At 43.4% G+C, this 23,203-nt stretch overlaps 1 protein-coding gene across 1 annotated transcript in view; it reads right to left on the bottom strand.

The window, feature by feature from the left end:
- Positions 1-23,203, bottom strand: part of LOC126335284 (guanine nucleotide-binding protein subunit beta-2-like 1) — a 71,281-nt gene that overhangs the window by 15,805 nt on the left and 32,273 nt on the right. The window contains exon 5 of the mRNA XM_049998369.1: positions 15,032-15,142. Coding sequence (XP_049854326.1) covers positions 15,032-15,142 — 111 coding nt within the window. The remainder of the gene's footprint in view (positions 1-15,031; positions 15,143-23,203) is intronic.

Here is a 23,203-nt window from a genome sequence, read left to right as displayed (position 1 = left end):
GAGTTCAAACTGATATGCCCTGAGGTTGGCTTCTACCAGTTTTTCCATTCTTCCATCGAGAATTCGTGCCAGTATTTTGCAACCCTGACTTATTAAACCGATAATTTGGTAATATTCACATTTGTCAGCACCTGCTTTCCTTGGAATTGGAATTATTCCTCTTGGAGGGCTATCTGTTGAGAGGTCAGATAAATGTGTGGTTCCTGAAAAGGGGCAGATCCCTCAATCAGGCAGGTAGGTTAGAAAATTTATAAAGGAAAATAGATAGGTAAAAGATATAGGGGGAATTAGTGAAGCACGGTGGTAGGAGGAACAAGACTTTTGGCCAGGCGAATATAGGGTTATAAATACAAAATCAAATAGGGATTCTGCAGGAGAAGGTTTAATAATGAATAAAAACAGGAGTGTGGGTAAGCTAGTACAAACACCACAGTAAACACATTACTGTGGCCAAGAGAGACATGAAGCACATGCCTACCACAGAAGTACAAGTTTATATGCCAACTAGTACCGCAGATGACAAGGAGATTGATGAAATGTATGATGAGATTAAAGAAATTATTCAGATAGTGAAGGGAGATGAAAACTGAATAGTCATGGGTGACTGGAATTCAATAGTAGGAAATGGAAGAGAAGGAAACACAGTAGGTGAATATGGAAAAGGGGTAAGAAATTAAAGAGGAAGCCACCTGGTAGAATTTTGCACAGAGCATAACTTAATCATAGCAGTTGGTTCAAGAATCATGAAAGAAGGTTGTATACACTGAAGAGGCCTGGAGTACTGGAAGGTTTGAGAAAGATTATATAATGGTAAGAAAGAGGTTTAGGAACCAGGTTCTAAATTGTAAGACATTTCCATGGGCACATGTGGACTCTGACCACAAACTTTTCGTTATGAATTGTTGATTGAAACCAAAGAAATTGCAAAAAGGTGGGAATTTAAGGAGATGGTACCTGGATAAACTAACAGAACCAGAGTTGGTTGGTTGGTTGATTGGGGTTGAAGGGACCAAACAGCAAGGTCATCAGTCCCTTGTTACAAAGGCGGTCAGTTCCGACAGAGGGACAGCTCAGAAGAGTCAAAAACGATAAAAGGTAAAAGGTAAAAGGCTAAAAAAGTGCAGTTGTGTCGTCAATGATAAAAACACAAGGAGGGAAGTCAGTAAATGGGCAACCTCAAGAGAGGAAATATCCCACCTGTGATGCAGTACAAGCAAGACCACATGCTATTTAAAAGCGTTCAACCGCCAGAGTGTAAAAGGGCGGATTGTAGAAGGGATTAAACAAACCTAAAAGGCGATAAAAACAGTAAAAGGGAAAAAAGAAGGAACATGGCCAGGGAGGGGAGTCAGGAATCTCCAAGCACAGCCTACAGTGGGAGACATCCCAACCCTCACCGCCCTGCCCCTACTCCAGAGGGAGATGAAAATCCTTAAAACTGAGAATAAAAACCACTTTCACGGAGGAAACTGAGAACCAGTTCAACCATCCGGGAATCGTCTGCTAATATTAAGGGTAAAGTGCAGGGAAGTCTGTACTTAGTACGCAGAGCTAAAAGAAGGGGGCATTCCACCAAAATGTGGGCCACTGACTGGAAAGCTCCACAACCACAAAGTGGGGGTGGCTCACCACGCAAAAGAAAACCATGGGTCAGCCTGGTATGGCCGATGCGAAGACGACAGAGGGTGGTTGAGTCCTTTCGCGAGAGGCGTAAGGAAGAACGCCATGGGACAGGTGTCACCTTAATCGCACGAAGTTTATTAGACAAGGAGGTAGCCTCCCAGGATGTGGCCCATGATTGCGCAAAGTGGGATTTGAGATGAAGCCGTAAATCCGCCACAGGAGGGGTGACAGGGAATGGGGGATAAGTGACTGCTCCCCCAGCCAAACGATCAGCAAGCTCATTTCTTTGGATGCCCACATGGCCAGGGACCCAAAGGAAGCTAACAGAACAAGCAGCATGGTGGAGATCAGCGAGATGGTCATGGATGGAGGAGACCAAGGGATGACGGGAGAAACACTGGTCAAGTGCCTGAAGGCCACTCATTGAGTCTGTACATAACAAAACGCGATTGAGCTTGGACTGTTTAATAAAGGCCAGGGCCCGGGAGACCGCCATCAATTCCGCAGTGAACACCCCACATGCATTTGGCAGGAGATGATTTTCCATGCCTACAGAGGAGGTGAAGGCATAGCCCACACGATCAGCAGATTTAGAGCCATCAGTGTAAAAAACAACAGCATCCCGAAACTCAGATAAAATGCGGCGGAAAAAACAATGGAACACCATCGGGGGAACGGAATCTTTCGGACCTCGGCAGAGATCCATCCGAACTCGGGGCCGAGGAACTAACCAAGGAGGTGTGTTGGGGAGGGAACGTGGGATACAGGAAAAGGAAGGAAGCTGAAAATCACGGCGAAGAGACGCTAGGCGGAGCCCAACCGGTAAACCCGCCCGAGGACGGGAGTCAGGTGGGCGACTTCCTTGGGCAGGGAACAGGATAGAACAGGAAGGATGAGTGGGAGAGGAACGGACAGCGATTGCATACGAAACCAGAAGCTGGGAGCGCCGAACAGAAAGGGGGGGAATCCCAGCCTCAACCAGGAGACTATCAACAGGGCTAGTCGGGAAGGCACCGATGGCCAAACGGATACCACGATGGTGGACCGGATCCAAGAGGCGCAATGTAGAAAGGGCAGCTGAACCGTAAACTTGACAACCATAGTCCAAGCGAGACAACACTAAGGCCCGATAAAGGTGGAGGAGAGTGGAACGGTCAGCACCCCAAGAGGTGTGGGCAAGGAAGCGAAGGACGTTTAGTTTACGGAAACATCCTATCTTCAGGCGTCTGATATGAGGCAGCCAAGTGAGCTTGTTGTCGAAAAGAAGGCCAAGGAAACGAAACTGTGGGACCACAGGTAATCGTTGTGCATTGAGATAGAGCTCTGGATCGGGGTGGACTGTCACACGGCGACAAAAGTGGACCACTCGCGATTTTAAAGGAGAAAACTGAAATCCGTGTGAGATGGTCCATGCAGAGGCACGCCGTATAGCACCCTGGAGCTGCCGCTCTGCAGCGGCCATCGAAGAGGAACTAACCCAAATGCAGAAATCATTCACATACAGAGCAGGAGTGACCAAAGGACCGACGGAGGCCACAAGTCCATCTATAGCAATGAGGAACAGAAGTACACTCAATACGGAACCCTGAGGGATGCCATTCTCCTGGGTTCGCGGAGAACTTAAAACTGTACCAACCCTAACCCTAAACGAACGATGAAACAAGAACTGGCAGATAAAAATCGGGAGTGGGCCCCGAAGACCCCACTCATGAAGTGTAAGTAAGATATGATGGCGCCAAGCCGTATCATAGGCCTTGCGAAGGTCGAAAAATACAGCAACCAAATGGCGGCGCTGGGAAAAGGCCTGCCGAACTGCGGATTCCAAGCGAAGTAAATGATCGATCGGAGACCGTCCCTCTCGGAAGCCACACTGGTAAGGGGACAACAGACGCCGAGATTCGAGGACCCAAGTGAGCCGACGGGCTACCATCCGTTCAAGTAACTTACAAACAACGTTCGTCAGACTAATTGGCCGATAGCTGTCGACGAACAGGGGGTTCTTACCGGGCTTAATGACGGGAACCACGATGCTATCCCTCCATTGAGAAGGGAAGTCACCCTGGAGCCAAATACGGTTTAATACCCGGAGAAGATGTCGCTGTTGTGGAGCACTGAGATGTTGAAGCAGTTGGTTATGAATGGAGTCTGGGCCAGGGGCCGTATCATGTGAAGAGGAGAGTGCGGAAAGAAGTTCCCATTCAGTAAAAGCGTCGTTGTATGATTCTGACTGGCTGGGGGTAAAACATAAGGCGGAAGCTTCGGCCCGCTGTTTCTGGGGAAGGAAAGCAGCCGGATAGGAGGCTGATGCCGACGCTGTTGCAAAATGGGTCGCAAGGTGTTCCGCGAGAATCAACGGGTCCGTGCAAAGGCCATCCGGGAGGTGAAGACCCGGGAGGGTAGACTGCCGATGGCAACCTTGGAGAGAGCGAAGTGTAGCCCATACCCGCGACAGAGGGACAGCAGAACTGAGGGAAGAAACAAAGCGTTCCCAACACATCCGTTTGCTCCGTTTGATTAAGTAACGGGCTTTTGCGCGAAGGCGTTTAAAGGTAATAAGATTGGCAACGGATGGATGCCTCTTAAGGTGTTGCAAAGCTCGACGGCGATCACGGATGGCAACGGCAATGTCCGAACTCCACCAAGGGACCTGCCGGTGGCGAAATGGTCCAGATGAGCGCGGGATAGCAAGGCTAGCAGCGTGAACAATCGCGTCAGACATGTCACGTATGACATCATCAATACCATCCGACAATGAGGGAGAAAAAACGACCTGTGCAGTATACAGAGGCCAATTGGCACGTTGGAAGGACCAACGAGGTGATCTGTCCATGGGGGAGCGAGAGAATCAACGGGAAGTGGTCACTATCGCAAAGGTCGTCGTGCGGTGACCATTTTAGGGAAGGGAGGAGGGAGGGAGAAGAGAGAGAAAGATCAATGGCAGAAAAGCTACCATGACCGGCACTGAAATGGGTAGGGGAGCCATCGTTAAGAAGGCACAAGTCGTGGTCGGTAATAAACTGGTCAATGAGATGACCCCGACTAGATGGAAATGCACTGCCCCACAAGGGATAATGTGCATTAAAATCGCCAAGTATAAGGAAGGGAGGAGGAAGTTGCTGAAGGAGGGCACTTAAGGAGGCAGGTGTAGGAGTTCTGTCAGGAGGGAGATACAGATTGCAAATTGTGACCACAGAGTCCAGGTGGATCCTAACAGCAACTGCTTCCAATGTAGTTTGGAGAGGAATCCACGTGCTGGCAATGTCCGTTCGGACCAACGTGCAAACTCCGCCAGACGCCCGTAGGGGGCCGACCCGATTTCGACAGAAAGCACGGAAGCCACGGAGGGTTGGTGAGTGACCACCAGTAAAATGAGTTTCTTGGAGAACCACACAAGCCGCAGAGTAAAACGAAAGAAGGGATTGCAACTCCGGTAGGTGACGGTAATAGCCATTACAGTTCCATTGGATAGCCAAAGAACGATGAGTCAATTGGGGGGTGAACAGGCTAATGTCAGTCATGCCGGTGGGTCACCACCCGTCACCGACAAGGAGGGGGCGACATCCATGAATAACAGGTCAGAGTCAGGTTGTGAAGATGGGGACGAGACCTCTGGCGACACCAGAGACTCCTTGTCCCGGGACTTGTGCTGCTTCTTTCTTTCTGTTTGGGATCGTGGAGGGCTGTGCAACAAAATGGAGCCAGCCACAGCAAGATCGGGAACAGAAAGAGAGCGGGCGATCTGGGGGCCCGCAGACCGTGGTTCTCGTGGTGGCCGCGTGGCAGCAGACCTTTGGCCTGGAAGGTGCCGGGAAGGGGGATCCCGCGAGGGGCGCCCATGACCGGCAGACGCCGAAGAAGCAGGACACTTCTCCAGCCGGGGAGAGGAAGCGGTGCCCGGAGGGGATGGTGTGGGAACCGCAGGGGGAGGGGGGAGGAAAGGGGTTCGGGACTGGGGTAAGGAATGAGGAGGAGGGGGTGAAGATACTACTGAAGCATAACTAGTTGTCAGGGTCACTGGATGAAGGCGTGTATACTTTTTACGGGCCTCGGTATAGGTGAGACGATCAAGAGTCTTATACTCCTGTATCTTTTTCTCTTTCTGATACACTGGGCAATCCAGTGACCGTGAAGAATGATTCCCACGACAATTTACACACACAGGAGGGGGAACACAGGAACTTCCCTCATGGAACGGATGTCCACAGTCACCACAGAGGGAGGCCTACGAACAGCGCGAAGACATGTGGCCAAAACGCAAACACTTGAAACATCGCATAGGTGGTGGGATGTATGGCTTCAAAGGCCAAGATAAAGGCACCAGTGTCAACGCGGTTGTCCTTCGGACCCCTCTGAACCCGCCGAACAAAGTGAGCCCCCCACCGGCTTAGATTGTCCCGAAGTTCCTCATCAGATTGAAGGAGGAGGTCTCTATGGAAAATTACACCTTGCACCATGTTCAAGGACTGGTGTGGGGTAATTGACACAGGAATCGTACCAAGATGGGTACAGGCACGGAGAGCTGCAGACTGGGTAGCTGAAGCAGTTTTAATCAACAGCGACCCAGACCGCATCTTGCTGATAGAGTCCACCTCGCCAAACTTGTCTTCGATGTGTTCAACAAAAAACATAGGTTTCGTATGAGTAAAAGTATCCCCATCAGTTCTGGCGCAAACCAGATAGCGAGGGAAAGGTTTCGCCCCCAGCCGATGAGCCTGGCCCTCCTCCCAGGGGGTAGCCACGGAAGGGAAGGCGGAAGGGGCAGAGGAAGCAGCACGTGAAGAATCTTTTCCAGTCAAAGAGACGGCCGGAGAACGGCCAGTTATGGACTCTTATGCGTTTCATGAGCATAGTGTCCGCCCTGATACCACCCACTCCGATCAGGGGCTCTCCTCATGGGCGCCACCCAGCCACAGCAAGGGCCGTCTGGCACGGCGGCCATTGCTGGGAGTTCCGATGCTCCAGGACGACAAGCAACCACTCCTAGGCTTACATGAGGAGGTCACACCTCAGGTATCAGACATGTGATCCCTGTGTTTTCAGGGGGCTCAACCAAAAGGGTACATAGCGACCCCACCACACGGGCTGGCTACCGTGCTGGCTATGGACCCTAGCGTCAAACGACGACGTAAAGGAAACGATGGAATCAATGATGATGGCACACGCCGGAGACACTAGGTAAGGTGCTCTTCCCCAAATGGCTCACACTACGGAAGAAAATTTAGTGATGGAGGTCAAACCCCAGAGGGGACCAGAGAATACCAAAAGGATGAAGGAATTACAGAACAAGGCCGAATTGCAAGGTCAACAGAACCAGGAGAATAGCAGGGCCAACATAAGGAGGGACACCATAAGTAGGGACACCAAGAGAGGGAGAGGAGAGGTCGGAGGGAAGGATGACGGACAGGAAAGGAGGGGAAGGGAAAGGAAATGCAGCCCGGAAAAAGAAGGAAGGCTGCAATAGCTCGGGGCCCCGTGCTTGCCACGCACGTACTCACGAAAGGACCGCGAGCCCCCTGGGGGCTAACAGAACCAGAGGCTGTGGAGAGTTTCAGGGAGAGCATTAGGGAACAATTGACAAGAATTGGGGAAAGAAATACAGTAGATGACGAATGGGTAGCTTTGAGAGATGGAATAGTGAAGGCAGCAGAGGATCAAATAGGTAAAAAGACTAGGACTAGTAGAAATCCTTGGGTAACTGAATAAATATTGAATTTAATTCATGAAAGGAGAAAATATAAAACTGCAGTAAATGAAGCAGGCAAAAAGGAACACAAACGCCTCAAAACTGAGATCGACAGGAAGTGCAAAATGGCTAAGCAGGGATGGCTAGAGGACAAGTAAGGATGTAGAGGCATGTATCACTAGGGGGTAAGATAGATACTGCCTGCAGGAAAATTAAAGAGACCTTTGGAGAAAAGAGAAACACTTGCATCAATATCAAGAGCTCAAATGGGAACCTAGTTCTAAGCAAATAAGTGAAAGCAGAAAGGTAGGAGTAGTATATAGAGAGTCTATACAAGGGTGATGTACTCGAGGACAATATTATGGAAATCGAAGAGGATGTAGATGAAATGGGAGATTTACTGCATAATTCCAATCCCAAAGAAAGCAGGTGTTGACAGATGTGAAAATTACCAAACTATCAGTTTAATAAGTCACAGCTGCAAAATACTAACATGAATTCTTTACAGACGAATAGAAGAACTGGCAGAAGCCAACCTCGGGGAAGATCAGTTTGGATTCCATAGAAATATTGAAACATGTGGCAATACTGATCCTGCTACTCATCTTAGAAGATAGGTTAATGAATAGCAAACCTATGTTTCTAGCATTTGTAGACTTAGAGAAAGCTTTTCACAATTTTGACTGGAATACTATTTTTCAAAGTCTGACGGTAGCAGAGGTAAAATACAGGGAGCGAAAAGCTATTTACAATTTGTACAGAAAGCAGATGGCAGTTCTAAGAGTCAAGGGACATGAAAGGGAAGCAGTGGTTGGGAAAGGAGTGGGAAAGGAGTGAGACAGGGTTGTAGCCTATCCCTGATGTTATTCAATCCGTATATTGAGCAAGCCGTAAAGGAAACAGAAGCAGTTTTGGAGTAGGAATTAAAATCCATGGAGAAGACATCAAAACTTTGAGGTTCATCGATGACATTATAATTCTGTCAGACAGCAAAGGACCTGGAAGAGCAGTTGAATGGAATTGGCAGTGTCGTGGAAGGAGGTTGTAAGGTGAACATCAACAGAAGCAGAACGAGGATAATGGAATGCAGTCTAAATCGGGTGATGCTGAGGTAATTAGATTAGGAAATGAGACAAAGTAGCAAATGAATTTTGCTATTTGGGGAGCAAAAGAACTGATGATGGTCAAAGAAGAGAAGATATAAAATGTAAACGCAATGGCAAGGATAGCATTTCTGAAGAAGAGAAATTTGTTAACATTGAGTATAAATTTAAATGTCAGGGAGTCGTTTCCTGAAGTATGTGTGGAGTGTAGCTATATATGGAAGTGAAACAAGGATGATTTCTAGTTTAGACAATAAGAGAATAGAAGCTTTTGAAATGTGGGGCTACAGAAAAATGCTGGAGATTAGATAGGTAGATCATGTAATTAGTGAGGAGGTATTGAAAAGGATTGGGGAGAAGAGGAATTTGTGACACAAATTGACTGGAAGATGAATCAGTTGGTAGGACATGTTCTGAGGCATGAAGGGATCACCAATTTAATATTGGTGGGCAGCGTGGAGCGTAAAAATCGTGTAGGGGTACCAAGAGATGAACACACTAAGCAGATTCAGAAGGATGTAGGTTGCAGTAGGTACCGGGAAATGAAGCTTTCACAGGATAGAGTCACATGGAGAGCTGCTTCAAACCAGTCTCTGGACTGAAGACGATGACAACAACCTTCCTCTCAAAGTTTAAGGGTATTTCACCTGTCTTATTTCTTTTACACTAGATCAAACATTTTTTGGCATGGCTGATCCTCCCAAGGCTATCAGTAGATCTGACAGACTTGCGTTTACTCCAGGGACCTCGTTTCAACTTAGGTCTTCCGTCAACTTTCTCGCAGTATCGTATTTCCCATCTCTTCTTCATCTATGTCCTCTTTCCATTCTATAATACTGCCTTATAGTTGACCTCCTTTGTATAGCTTTCCTATATATTCCTTCCAACTTTCCCTTCTTTGCTCACTACTGGTTATCCACCTTAGTTATTTTACATATATACAGCTGGCTCTTTCTCCAAACGCCTCTTTACTTTTCCAAATCCTTATATTCGTCCTCTAGCCATTCCTGCCTAACCATTTTGCACTTCCTGCCAGTCTTGTTTTTTTCACTTCATCAATTATGTTCAATATCTCCTGTTGAATCCAAGGATTTCTACTGGGCCTTGTCTTTTTTTTACATCTCTGAGCCTTTTATGCTGCACTGTTTCCTCTTTCAAAGCTACCCATTCATCATCTACTGTATTCCTATGTCCTGTTTCACTCAGTCCCACTTCCTTAATTTCCTAACTTTTTGCAATTTCTTTACTTTTAACCTACACCCTGTAACAATAAATAGTGGTCAGAAACCACACCTGTTCCCGGAAATTTTTCAATTTAAAATCTGGTTCCAAAAGCTGTCTTACCATCATACAATAAATCTGAAACCGTCCAGTGCCTCCAGGTTTCTTTCATATACAAAATCTCCTTTCATGATTCTTACACTGTGGGTTAGGAATGATCTGATTATGCTCTTTGCAAAATTCTATCAGGTGGCTCGCCCTTTCTTTCCCTTCATCCAGTCTGCATTCACCAACTAATTTTTCTTCTCTTTCTTCTCATATTATCAAATTCCAGTCCCCCACAGCTTAAATTTTCATCTCTCTTAACAATCTGAGTAATGTGTTCTCATCATACATTTTTTTCATTGTCTTCATCATTTGTGGAACAAGTTAGCATATGAGCTTTTACTACTGTGGTGAGTATGGGCTTTGTGTCGATCTTTACTATGATAATTCATTCACTATGATCTTCACAGCAGCTTACCCACACTCCTGTTTTCTGATTAAATATTAAACCTAATCCTGCATTACCCCTATTTGATTTTGTATTTGCAACCCTGTATTCGCCTGACTGAAAGTCCTTTTCATTCTGCCACCACTGAACTTCATTAATTCCCACAATTTACAACTTCAAATTATCCTTACCCATTTTCAAATTTTCAAACACACCTGTCCTGTTAAGGGCTCTTAGTATTCCACATTTCAACATGTAGAACACCAATTTTGATTCTCCTGATATGTCATCCTCCTGAGTAGTCCTCTTCCAGAGATCCAAATGGGGGGACTACTTCACCTCGGAATATTTTACCCAAGATAATGCCATCCTTTAGCCATACAATAGAGCAGCATGCCCTTGGGGCAAGGCCTGTGACTGTAGTTTACCCTTACTTTCAGCCACCTGCACTACCAGCACAGTGTGATGGTTTGCCCGCTTGATTTATCCGTTTGTTGTCCTCGGTGTCGACTTACTGTGTTGTGATACTGGCTGAAAAATGGGGTGTGGAAGTAAAACACTGACTACTTTAAATAAAATGGCCGAAAGGTGCGCAGTTGCGTTTCACAGTAGTTTACTTTCATTTTTCACAACCCCCCAATAATAAGATTTATATATGGCCAGTGCACTATTGTTTTCAATTTCCATAAGCCTCATTAATAGTTTGCAGGCAAACCTCCACATACTGCTACAATAGTTGACTACTGAACATTTACGAGCAGTAAAAACAATCACAAAGTTCACAGTTCGTAAAAAGAATAGAAAGGTACATATGGAGCAGACACTATCATTGTTTTAACACATGGCGTAATCGTGTAACACTTATTTCACAGTTAAGTTGAAGCATTGTTGTTCTAATCAAGACAGGTTTCTCGTCTTAAACTCAGCCTTGGACTGACTGTCTCTGGGACAAAAAATTGGGCCCTTATAGATCCTCACAATAACAGGTACTGAAACTACACATTGTTCGATGTTTAGTTTTAATTGTGATTTCTGTAAATTAAACTTATTAAATCAACTGAATACATCAAAAACTTCCTTCTTTTTAACAGTTTCTCCAGCTGCAAGGGTTAAGCCAAATTTTGTTTAAATCACGAAATTAACATATTTAGTTATGCAAACAATACTTTGACAAAACTTCATTACTTTTGAATTAATTAAGGGTTGTCTTTGCTAACATGTTTCCAAATAGAGTCAAATACATCCTTTAAGAATACTGTTAGTTGTTCCTCCGAATGTTTGTAATTAGTATAGAATTTATATTTGTTTGTAAGTCAGCAATAGAATTTAAATTATGAAACAACTGTGACTCTTCAAACAATTACTGCCTTCACCCTACAATGGAAGTATTAACTAGAAATAGTCTAAATAAATTAGAAAATCAATTAAATTCATAAAACTAAGCCCAAAATTACATCTGGTGTTATATTCTTTGAAACTGAGGATCAACCTTTATCTATTATGAAAATAGAGATAATACTCACATATTTTAATGGTAATTAATTCAAGAATGGGGAAAAAAATTAAGGAGGCAGATGGAAAAACAAGAGGAGAAGTAAAAATATCCCAGCTTGCTTCATCACAACAGCAAGGCTAATTTGGATGATGTTATAAGCTAAATCAGTCAATCATCCAGACTGTTGGTCCTGCAACTACTGAAAAGGCTGCTGCCAAACGACGCATTTGTCTACCCTCGTAACAGATAGTCCTCTATTGAGGTTGCACCTACAGTACCGATATCTGTATCATTGAGGCAAGCAAGCCACCCCACGACTGGCATAGTCCAGGGTTCCTGGAGGGGTATGGGGGGGGGGGGGGGGGAGATTTAGGATACAGAAGCATGTAATCAAGTCTAGTATTAACACCAGAGTACTGAAGGATGTTGGGATCTTGACAACTTTTTCAAAACACATGTAGTCAATTGTGGCCTTTATAAAGGACAAATCGGAAACTTAGGGATTTAACATGAGTACAGAAGAAGAGTCAGGTACATAGTCAAATATACACACTATTTTGGCAAGGCATATTTAATGTCTTGTGGGAAATGTACTGTATTTTAAAAGAAACTTTTCTTGACTAACACATTCCATTCCCAGGAAGGACATGTTTTGTAACTCAATCACTTTATTATACTTCTTTCCTCTGTGGAACACAGTGAATCTACATCTACAATCGGCAATCTACTGTGAGGTGCATGGCAGAGGGTACATCCCATTGTACCAGTTATTAGGGTTCCTCCATGTTCTATTCTCATGTGGAGTGGGGGAAGAATGAATGAGTGCCTCAGTACATGCAGTGATTATTCTAATCCCCTGTGTGAGTGATATATATGTAGGGGGTTGTTGTATATCCCTAGAGTAATCATTTAAAGCCGGTTGTTGAAACTTTGTTAATAGACTTTCTTGGGATAGTTTAAGCCTGTCTTCAAGAGTCTGCCCAGTTCAGTTCCTTCATCTCTGTGACAATACTCCATTGATTAATCGAACCTGTGATCATGTTGCCCTTCTCTGTATATGTTCAATATCCTATTAGTCCTGTCCAGTACAGGTCCCCACACCCACACACTTGGGTGATATTATAGGATAGGTCACATGAGTGATTGTAAGAAATATTTTTTGTAGACTGATTGTACTTCCCAGTGTTCTACCAATGAACAAAGTCTACCAACTGCTTTACCGACAACTGAACCTATGTGATCATTCAATTTTGTATCCCCTTAAAGTGTGACACCCAAGTATCTGTAAGAGTTGGCCGATTCCAACAATAACTCATTGATATTATAATATCCTATGATTATGTTTCATTGTTTTGTGAAGTGCGAAAGTTTACATTTCTGAACATTCAGAGCAACTTGCCAACCTCTGCACTCCATTAGTCTTATCAAGATATGACTGAATATTCATGCAGCTTCTCTAAAATGGTACTTTCACACTTCCCTGGAACACACCTGAAGTTACTTCCACATTTGACGATGTCTCTCCATACAAGATAACATATGTCCTCCCTACCAAAAAGCCCTCAATCTAATTACAAATTTAACTTTATACTCCATGTGATCATACTTTTGATAAGCATTTGTGTGGTACTGAGTCAAACACTTTTTGGAAATCAAGGAACACAGCACCTACCTGGTTACCTTGCTCCAAAGCTTTCAGTATATCAAGTGAGAAAAGCACAAGTTGGATTTCACATGATCAATGTTTTCAAAATTCATGCTGGTTGGCATTGGAAGGTGGTTTTGGGCATCACTTCTGCTACCCTTCTTGTAGACTGGTGTGACCTGCACCTTTTTCCAAGAAATTGGCACAGCTTTTTGTTTTAGACAGATTATAGTTAGAAGAGGGGCTAACACTGACAAATTCAGTACAGAATCGGTAGGGATTCTATCAGGGCCTGGAACTTTGTTCTACTTTAACAATCTCAGCTGTTTCTCACCATCACTGACACTAATACTTATTTCATTCACCTTTTCAATGGCAGATGATTAAATCGGGGCAATTCTTGCGGGTTTTCCTTTGTAAATGAACATTTGAAAAGTGAGTTAAGAATTTCAGCTTTTCGTTTGCTAACCTCAATTTCAGCAACTGTCATTTGCTGGGGACTAGACACTAACTCTGGTGCCACTAACAGCCTTTGTATATGACCAGAATTTCTTTTGGATTTGGTGAAATGTTTGACAAGATTCTGCTGAATGAGTGTACTATGTCACACAATTTAAATATCCGGGAATGGCATGAAAGCAGGTAATGTAACGTGTCAAGTAGAAAGTACACCATTTGCCAGAATTATGGACTACGTTCGCAGTTTCATTCACACAGAAGTACCATTTCAACAAATCACAATTACATTTAGGTTCCATATTATAAATGTTATTTCTGTCACTTATAATATTAGGTGATCTTTGTAGGAAAATTTTCAAATCCATACGACTATGTGTTACAGAAATTTCTATAAACTACTGCAAGTATCATTCTAAACTTTTTTCCTGTGCTATGATGAATAGCTAACCCACAAGAAGACAAATATTTGAAGCAATTTCTTACAAACTAATTATCTTAAGATTATCACTCTTCTAAGCAAAAAGACTTCTCGTTTGAGACAATACAGGGTGATTCACAAGTGTCTTCGAGATTTCAGTAGGCAACTGTGCAAAACTGCAAGACACAGAAAATAGACAAACCCCAGGGGATTGTAACTTTAACAAGCTCAATATGGGCATTTGCAACACAGCACATAATGTGATATTCAACTCTTGCCTTTTTTGTGTCCTTGAGCTCACTAAATGAGTATCAGTTATGACAGTTCAGTGATTATTTCGTACGAAATATCAGGTAGAAGGACCAAACTAATGTGTGTGCTGACATTATAGCAAACACGTTCATCACTATTATATGCCACCATGTCCTGACATCTACCCCTAATGGTGAACTAAGCTGCTACACTAGGGAGTGAATTGCAGACAAACTTACAGCAATGATCTATCCACTGATATGTTAATTTTTGCAGAAATTTTGTTGTTTATGAAGTCATTCTTTGAAACCCTGGAGATACTTATGAATACCCTATAAAATCACTTTATATATGCCGTTACCAAGTATTATGAAAGAGAGAAGTAAATAATGGGAATAATATCTGAAAACATGAGCCAGCAAAGCAGATAGTGCACAACTCTGGTACTGTTACAAAATAAACTGGCAAAATTAAGTGCTTGAAGAAACACACACACACACACACACACACACACACACACACACACACACACACACACACACACACACAGAGAGAGAGAGAGAGAGAGAGAGAGAGAGAGAGAGAGAGAGAGAGAGAGAGAGGACACAAAAGTTTTAAGATGACTCATGGAATTTTTACCTTGCCTCCGGAAGCACAGAGAGAACCATCTGGTGAGATGGTGACTGAATTCAGGTAGCCTGTGTGTCCAATGTGGTCAGCTTTAATCTTGCAATTAGAAAGTCCCCACACCTGCAAAAATTGAACTATATTAAAATATTGGTGACAACTGGGTCCACAGCCTTCATCAAATTTTTAAATGAAGTCCTTCTGCTTTAGGTTGCTAAAATATTATTTACTGCGACTGCAATTTCAATACAGGGTCATTCGGAGTGTCTACAGATTTTCGGAGGATCAAATTCATGACTTTTTCATTACCTCTTTAGTTATATTCATGATCTCTTGAAAATAAGCTAGTACAATGACAAACACTTTTTTGTGAGCCGGGAAACTGTTTGAAATGAAAGCTGAATGCAATAATTCTTGTGTGAGCATGAATAACTTAATTATGTATGACTTAGTATACCATTCATCAAATGCTATAAAAACATTAACTCTCACACAGAATGGGGTATGACTATTCAGATATATTTATCATCACATCAATATATTGAAATTTTACAATTTTTTTAAAGACAGTATAATGATTCTGAAGGTACAAAATCTATGTCAAATGTTAAACTTCACAGTAAGCATCTAAGTGTGTAAGATTCTTGGCTAAAACTAGAAAATTTCATTATATAAAACTTCAGCTGCTTCCTTTGCCTTTTCAATAATCACATTTTATTTTTGAGCTTTTATTTCTTGAACTGTTATTTTAGGATTGGCCTGATCATTTTCATTAGATTTTTTTTCAAGGCTTCTACTCTTTTTGATTAAGCATGCTTCACAGCTAGTATAATTCCTTTTGTAATGTCCACATTCAGTTGTTTCTTTGTTAACATATAAGCTTCTTTCAACTGCAGTGTTTCCATGAAACATGCAAACCAGCTTCTACACCAACTTTATGAAGTCATGGTCCGCACTTTGAAGTAAAAGATGGCGGCCGAAGTACATCACAAGTGTGATATTCCTCTTAGTAAACCTAGAAAATGTGTGAAAAGTGCAAACAATTCAGTGTTTACCGTAATAATATGTGCTTGGTGTGTCATATTGCCGGAAAAACAACCGAAATAAAGACTAAGGACATAGAAAAACCGATTCCGGTTATTGCTACTGTGAAAAGCAAGCTTGCAAAGGAATAACATGTATGAAATGTGAAACAGTATTTCATTTTCAGTGTGCAAATGCGGCTTCAAAACGTAAAATATGATCAAAATGAATCAATAGTTAACTTAAAAAGGACTGTAAAAACGAAATTGTTATGGCGTTAATAGAAGAAATACGTAACTTAAAATACAAATGTGACTCACTTTCATGTATGATAACAGAAAGTCTTTGTACAACTCGCACTGATAGAAGACTGGATCCTAGCACCTAAGTTTCACGTGACGAAATTTCGTCTCGTAAAAGATGCAAGAAAAATGTGAAATTTGGTGTGAAGTGCAATGAATGCTGTCTACTATTTCACTTTAGATGGGGAAAAGTTGATCCATCCCTTACAGAAGACATGAAATTGTTGACAAATTGGAAATGTGAAGAATGTAGGACAAGATTTAATGCTATAAGCCAACAGGAAGTTTACCATAGAGAATTTACAACAACAATGAACACACTAAATAACAAATCATCATCCCAGTCCACAGGGCAAAAACTTTCAGAAAAGCAGTACAGGATGGCTTATGCCTCGAGCGCCTCACAAGGTAACAAACACAAAAGTGAATAGTTATCTTAATCTTTGTACAATGCCTTAGCATGAGAATAGATACTTAGCTCTAACTCGTATAAACAATGACAACGATCACGTGACAGTCCGAAGAAGACATACCCCAAACAAAACTGTGATAAAACAATCTCATCAAACGAATACAAAGGTACTACGAAAAAATAAACACTATAATAACCTAAAAGTTTTCTGAGACAGTTTCGGAGGAGGGTTAGCTATAAAACTGAAAATAGGTGATGCAGCAGGAAGGTTCAAAAATTCAGGGACTAGTAAAACCTAATGCAAGATTAAGCCAAATTGTTGACAGTGTTGCAAGAATCTACATCAAACAACTATGCACTAATTATAGGAGGTGCTAATGATGTATATCACAATTAAACAGTTGCAGCAACAAAAGCACCGAAGAGTCCCTGGGTAAGCTAACACATACCAATGTAATATTGGCTAAAATACCTAGCCATTATGATCTAATAGAACCATCATGTGCGAACAATGAAATTAAAAAAAGCAAATAACCTCTATAATTCAGTATGTAAACATTTCAAAAATTTAACAGTGACCGACATGAATAATATTGCAGACTGCTGCCGCACTACAATAGTGCCCCTCAGCAAACCTTGTCACTGTAACAGAGTTTGTCATACAAGCCATGGTCAGCATCTAAATGGTTTAGGAAAGTCACTTCTAAGCAAAAAAATACTTGGGATTGTACGAGAAAAATTAAGCTCTGATAAAAAAACAATTGATAGGCTTCAGTTCAAAGATACGGAACAGGGAAACTCCCAGTAGTGACAAAATCTAACATAAGCTGGATTCGGCCACAACAGTTTGCAAAGGACAGTAAAGATAATGCAACAGCAAAAGCAACAAATATTCCTCCCAGTAATAAAAACAATTTAATATTATTTCATGTTTATGTACAATCCCTAAGACATAAGGTTAATGAGTTACAGTACTTGGCAGACAGAATTAACTCTAGCACACTGTGTATTAATGAGCATTGGTTGCATGACTAATAGATTTGTGTGTACCTAATGGCTACATATTAGCCACAAAATATTGCAGAACAAATATTGCACATGGTGGAGTTGCAATCTACATCAGAGAAAACAAATCTGCAGCATTCAGTGACAGACCTACACAAACACTGCATTGAAGGTGTATTTGAAGTAGCAGCCATAGTATTGCACACCCAAAAAATTATCATTGCTTCTGTGTACCACACACCAGCCTGTGATGAAGTCCTTATAAATAAACTAAATTCACTAATCAAATTATTCACGAAACACAAAAATCACAAAATTTTTATTGCAGGTGACTTCAATATAGACATAAGGGAAAGTAGAAAAAAATGTAAATGACATCGTTAACAGCCTAAAGGCACTAAATTGCTATGGTATAAATGAAAAACCTACTAGACTAGATGCATACCTTGACAATTTAATTATTAATGTAAATCAGGATCAACTAAAACATGATGTGATTAAGTTAGAATTATCTGATCATGACAGGACATGGGTCAGAATAGGCAGTATGAACCCAGAGTGAACTGAACAGTCACTTTCAGAATACTAAAAGAGAGCAATATTGTACAATTGAAACATGAACTGAAGGTGGTAGATTGGCCAAATACAATACACAATGTAAAAACTCTCAATGAATGTTTCTCTATGTTTTTATATATATCATTAAAAATTCAGTAGATAGTCAATGTCCACTTATCACATGGTGCACTCCAGAGCTCAAGCAAATGAGGACACTGAAACTTCTGCTAAAAAGCAATAGTGATAATGAGGAAGCCAGGAAACACTATGTGACCCTTAAGAAGTTGTACAAATATGAAATAAAATCAGCTAAATGTAAAGTAAATTATGAATATATTACAGGCTCAAAAAATGCCTGTCAATCAGCTTGGAATATAATAAAAAGTGAAATCAATATGAGCAAATAGGAAGCCACAGTGCCAACAGACTGCAACATCCTTAACAAATATTTTAAAATTGTGCCAGCTCTCCTTCTTCTGGTAAAAATAATTCTGATAATATTTCAGCTGCTGTAGCCCTTCTTTAACAACAAGCACAAGCAACCAAGAAATTCTCTTGGTCAAAAATCACCTCCGGCCACATTACCATATCTGTAAAGAAACTTAAAAACTCAAAACAGAGGACTATTACAGGCTTAGTAACAGTATTGTTAAACAGACAGTCACTGCAATCTTAATGCCACTAACATATCTGCGAATCGCATACTTGGATGAGTATTCCCTGGCTGTCTGAATGACTGTTACACTCCCAATCTATAAGAAAGGTGACAGAAAAATGCCAAAAATTATAGACCTATATCAATAGTTCCCATTATATCAAAAGTAATAGAAAACTGCATACGTATCCAAATTTACAATTATTTTGAAAGTAATAAATTATTGAGTAAGAACCAGTTTGGCTGTCTATCTGAATTATAGACAACCAAAGCAATTGAATGCCACCTTAGTAATATGTATGAAGGATATGATAAGTCACACATGAAATAATGATAAAAAACTAGAACATCATGGTATTATAGATAAACCATTACAATGTTTTCAATCATACTTAAGCAATAGGGTACAATTTCTAAAAACAAACTATCAAAAGTCAACACACATTAAAGTAAAGATTTTTTTTGTGGTTTTAGGATGCACAACTACAATGGTCATTAGCGCCCTGACTAATTTAGGAACGTACCGCGAGGCACAAGATTAAAACAGCAACTAAAAGGGACAACACTATATAAGACATATTAACAGGCATAGGATTAAGAAACTACAGCATAATCATACGTCCTTAGAAAGGTGTGTCAAGTTGATAAAACGAAGAACGCGAGCAGCAGCTCCTGGGTCATCCGCTAAAATGGCATCCAGAGTACATGGTAGGCCAAGATCAAGACGCAGCGTAGTAAAATCCGGACAGGATGTTAAAATGTGGCGGACCGTCAGCAATTGCCCACATGGACAGAACGGCGCTGGCGCTGCCGTCAGCAGATGGCGATGGCTGAACTGGCATTTTCCAATTCGTAGCCAGGCCAAAACGACCTCCTCCCACCGAGAAGGACGTGAGAAGGACGTGAGGAGGACGTCCAAGCTGCGGGAAGAGGTTTCAAGGCGCGAAGCTTGTTGTCCTTAAGTGCAGCCCAATCGGCATGCCACAGCGATAAAATGAGCCGACAAATGACCGTGCTACAATCTGATGAAGGGACACAACAAGAAGCCGTCCGAGGCTGGAGGACCGCAGCCTTGGCCGCGGCATCTGCAGCTTCGTTCCCAGGGATACCGACATGGCCAGGAACCCACATAAAGCTAACTGGAGACCCGTCGTCCACCAGCTGCTGAAGAGAGCGTTGGATCCGGTGCACGAAAGGGTGAACCGGATGCCGATCATTGAGGCTCTGGATGGCGCTCAGAGAATCTGAGCAGATGACATAAGCAGAATGTCGGTGGCGGCAGACATAAAGAACAGCCTGGTAGAGGGCAAAGAGCTCAGCTGTGAAGACCGAACAATGGCCATGTAGCCAGTATTTGAAACTTTGTGCCCCAAAAATAAAAGGCCACCCGACCCCGTCATTGGTCTTAGAGCCATCTGTATAAATGAAGGTCATATCAATGAACTTCGAACGAAGTTCGACAAAATGGGACTGGTATACCAAACAGGGGGTAACCTCCTTTGGGAGCGAGCAGAGGTCAAGGTGAACGCGAACCTGAGCCTGGAGCCAAGGTGGTGTGTGGCTCTCGCCCACTCTAAAGGTTGCAGGGAGTGAAAAATCAAGGTGCTGAAGGAGGCGACGAAAGCGAACTCCAGGGGGTAGCAGGGCAGAGACATACAACCCGTATTGACGGTCGAGAGAGTCGTCAAAAAAAGGAACGATACGATGGGTGGTCGGGCATAGACAGTAGCCAAAAGGCGTAACGGCAAAGCAGTATATCGCGCCGGTAGGTGAGTGGCAATTCACCGGCTTCAGCATGAAGACTCTTGACGGGACTAGTATAAAACGCTCCAATCGCAAGCCGTAAACCCCGATGTTGCATGGAGTTGAGGCGGCGTAAGATGGATGGCCATGCAGAGGAGTATACAAAGCACCCATAATCCAGCTTGGAGCAGACGATCGACCGATATAGGCGAAGTAGGACGGTTCGATCCGCTCCCCACGACGTGCCACTGAGAACACGGAGGACATTTAGAGAACGGGTACAACGGGCAGCCAAATATGACATGTGGGGACCAACTAAGTTTCCTGTCAAATGTAAGACCTAAAAATTTTGTTGTCTCCACGAATGGGAGAGCAACGGGGCCGAGTCGAAAGGACGGTGGGAGAAACTCTTTGGAGTGCCAGAAGTTAATACAGACCGTTTTCTCGGCAGAAAAACTGAAGCCATTGGCGACACTCCAGGAGTAAAGATGGTCAAGAGAACGCTGAAGACAGCGCTCCAGGAAACATGTACGCTCCGCGCTGCAATAGATGGTAAAATCGTCCACGAAAAGGGAGCCTGATACATCATCTGGGAGGCAATCCATTATTGGATTGATCGCTATGGCGAAGAGAGCAACGCTCAAAACGGAGCCCTGTGGCACCCCATTCTCCTGGCGAAAGGTGTCTGACAGGACAGAACCCACACGTACCCTGAACTGTCGATCCATTAAAAAGGAACGAATAAAAAGGAGGCGACCGCGAAAGCCCCATGTATGCATTGTGCGGAGAATGCCTGCCCTCCAACAGGTGTCTTAAGCCTTCTCCAAATCAAAGAACACAGCCGCGGTCGGGCGATTCCGCAAGAAGTTATTCATAATGAAGGTCGACAAGGTAACCAGATGGTCAACAGCAGAGCGGCGCCTACGAAATCCACATTGTACATTGGTAAGTAGGCGTCGAGATTCGAGCAGCCAAACCAAACGAGAGTTAACCATTCGCTCCATCACCTTCCAGACACAGCTAGTAAGCGAGATGGGTCGATAACTGGAAGGCAAGTGCTTGTCCTTCCCCGGCTTAGGAATCGGTACAACAATAGACTCGCGCCAGCATGCGGGAACATGTCCCTCAATCCAGATGCGATTGTAAGTACGAAGAAGGAAACCTTTACCCGCAGGAGAAAGGTTCTTCAGCATCTGAATATGAATAGAATCAGGCCCCGGAGCGGAGGACCGTGACCGGGCAAGTATATTTTCGAGTTCCCACATGGTGAATGGGGCATTGTAGTTTTCACAATTTGAGGAGTGGAGATTAATTGGCCGAGCCTCCTCTGCCTGTTTTCGGGGGAGGAAAGCAGGGGGGTAATGAGTGGAGCTCGAAACCTCTGCGAAGAAGCAGCCGAAGGCATTGGAGACATCCTCAGGGGCTACAAGGATGTCATTCGCGACCGTCAAGCCAGAAACTGGTGAGTGGACCTTAGTGCCAGATAGCTGGCGCAGGCTACCCCAGACAACAGAAGGAGTAAAACTGTTGAAGGTGCTTGTTAAAGCAGCCCAGCTGGATTTCTTGCTTTCTTTAAAAATACGACGACACTGTGCACGTAATCGTTTATAATTGATACAATTCGCCACTGTAGGGTGGCGTTTAAAGGTGCGTAAAGCACGTCGACGAGCACATAAGGCGTCTACATGCTGCGGTCCACCAGGGAACCGGTACGCAGTGTGGAGAAGAAGTAGTGTGAGGGATGGAATATTCAGCAGCAGTGAGAATGACTTCCGTGAGGCATGCGGCCTGACTATCGCAGCTTGTGAAGGTTCGATCCTGAAAGGTCGCCCTGGAAGAGAAGAGCCCCCAGTCTGCTTTGGAGATGTTACAACTAGTTGAACACAGAGAGGGGGTATGATGCAGGAGATGGATAACACACGGGAAGTGGTCACTCGAATATGTATCAGAAAGCGCATACCACTCAAACCGGCGTGCAAGTTGGATAGTACATACAGAGAGGTCTAAATGGGAATAGGTGTGAGAGGTGTCTGAAAGGAAAGTAGGGGCGCCAGTATTGAGGCAGACAAGACTGAGCTGGTTGAAAACGTCTGCTAACAGGGAGCCCCTAGGACAGGATGCTGGAGAGCCCCAAAGAGGATGGTGAGCATTGAAGTCTCCAGTTAACAAAAATGGTGCAGGGAGCTGAGCAATAATTTGCAGCACATCTGCCCTGGTAACGGCAGACGACGATGGAGTGTAAACGGTACAGATGGAAAATGTAAAAGTGGGGAGAGTAATGCGGACGGCAACTGCCTCAGGCCGGTGTGCGATGTGATGGGATCACAGTAGATATCATCCCGGACCAGCAACATAACCCCTCCATGAGCCGGAATACCTGCCACAGGGGGTAAGTCAAACGCACAGACGTGTAGTTTGCCAAGGCAATTTGATCGCATGGGCGTAGCTTCATTTCCTGGAGGGCTACGACGAGCGGATGGTGCAAG

This window comes from Schistocerca gregaria, chromosome 2 (assembly GCF_023897955.1).
Source record: "Schistocerca gregaria isolate iqSchGreg1 chromosome 2, iqSchGreg1.2, whole genome shotgun sequence".
NCBI classification, from domain to species: Eukaryota; Metazoa; Arthropoda; class Insecta; order Orthoptera; family Acrididae; genus Schistocerca; species Schistocerca gregaria.
This window is presented reverse-complemented; position numbering and strand designations above follow the sequence as displayed.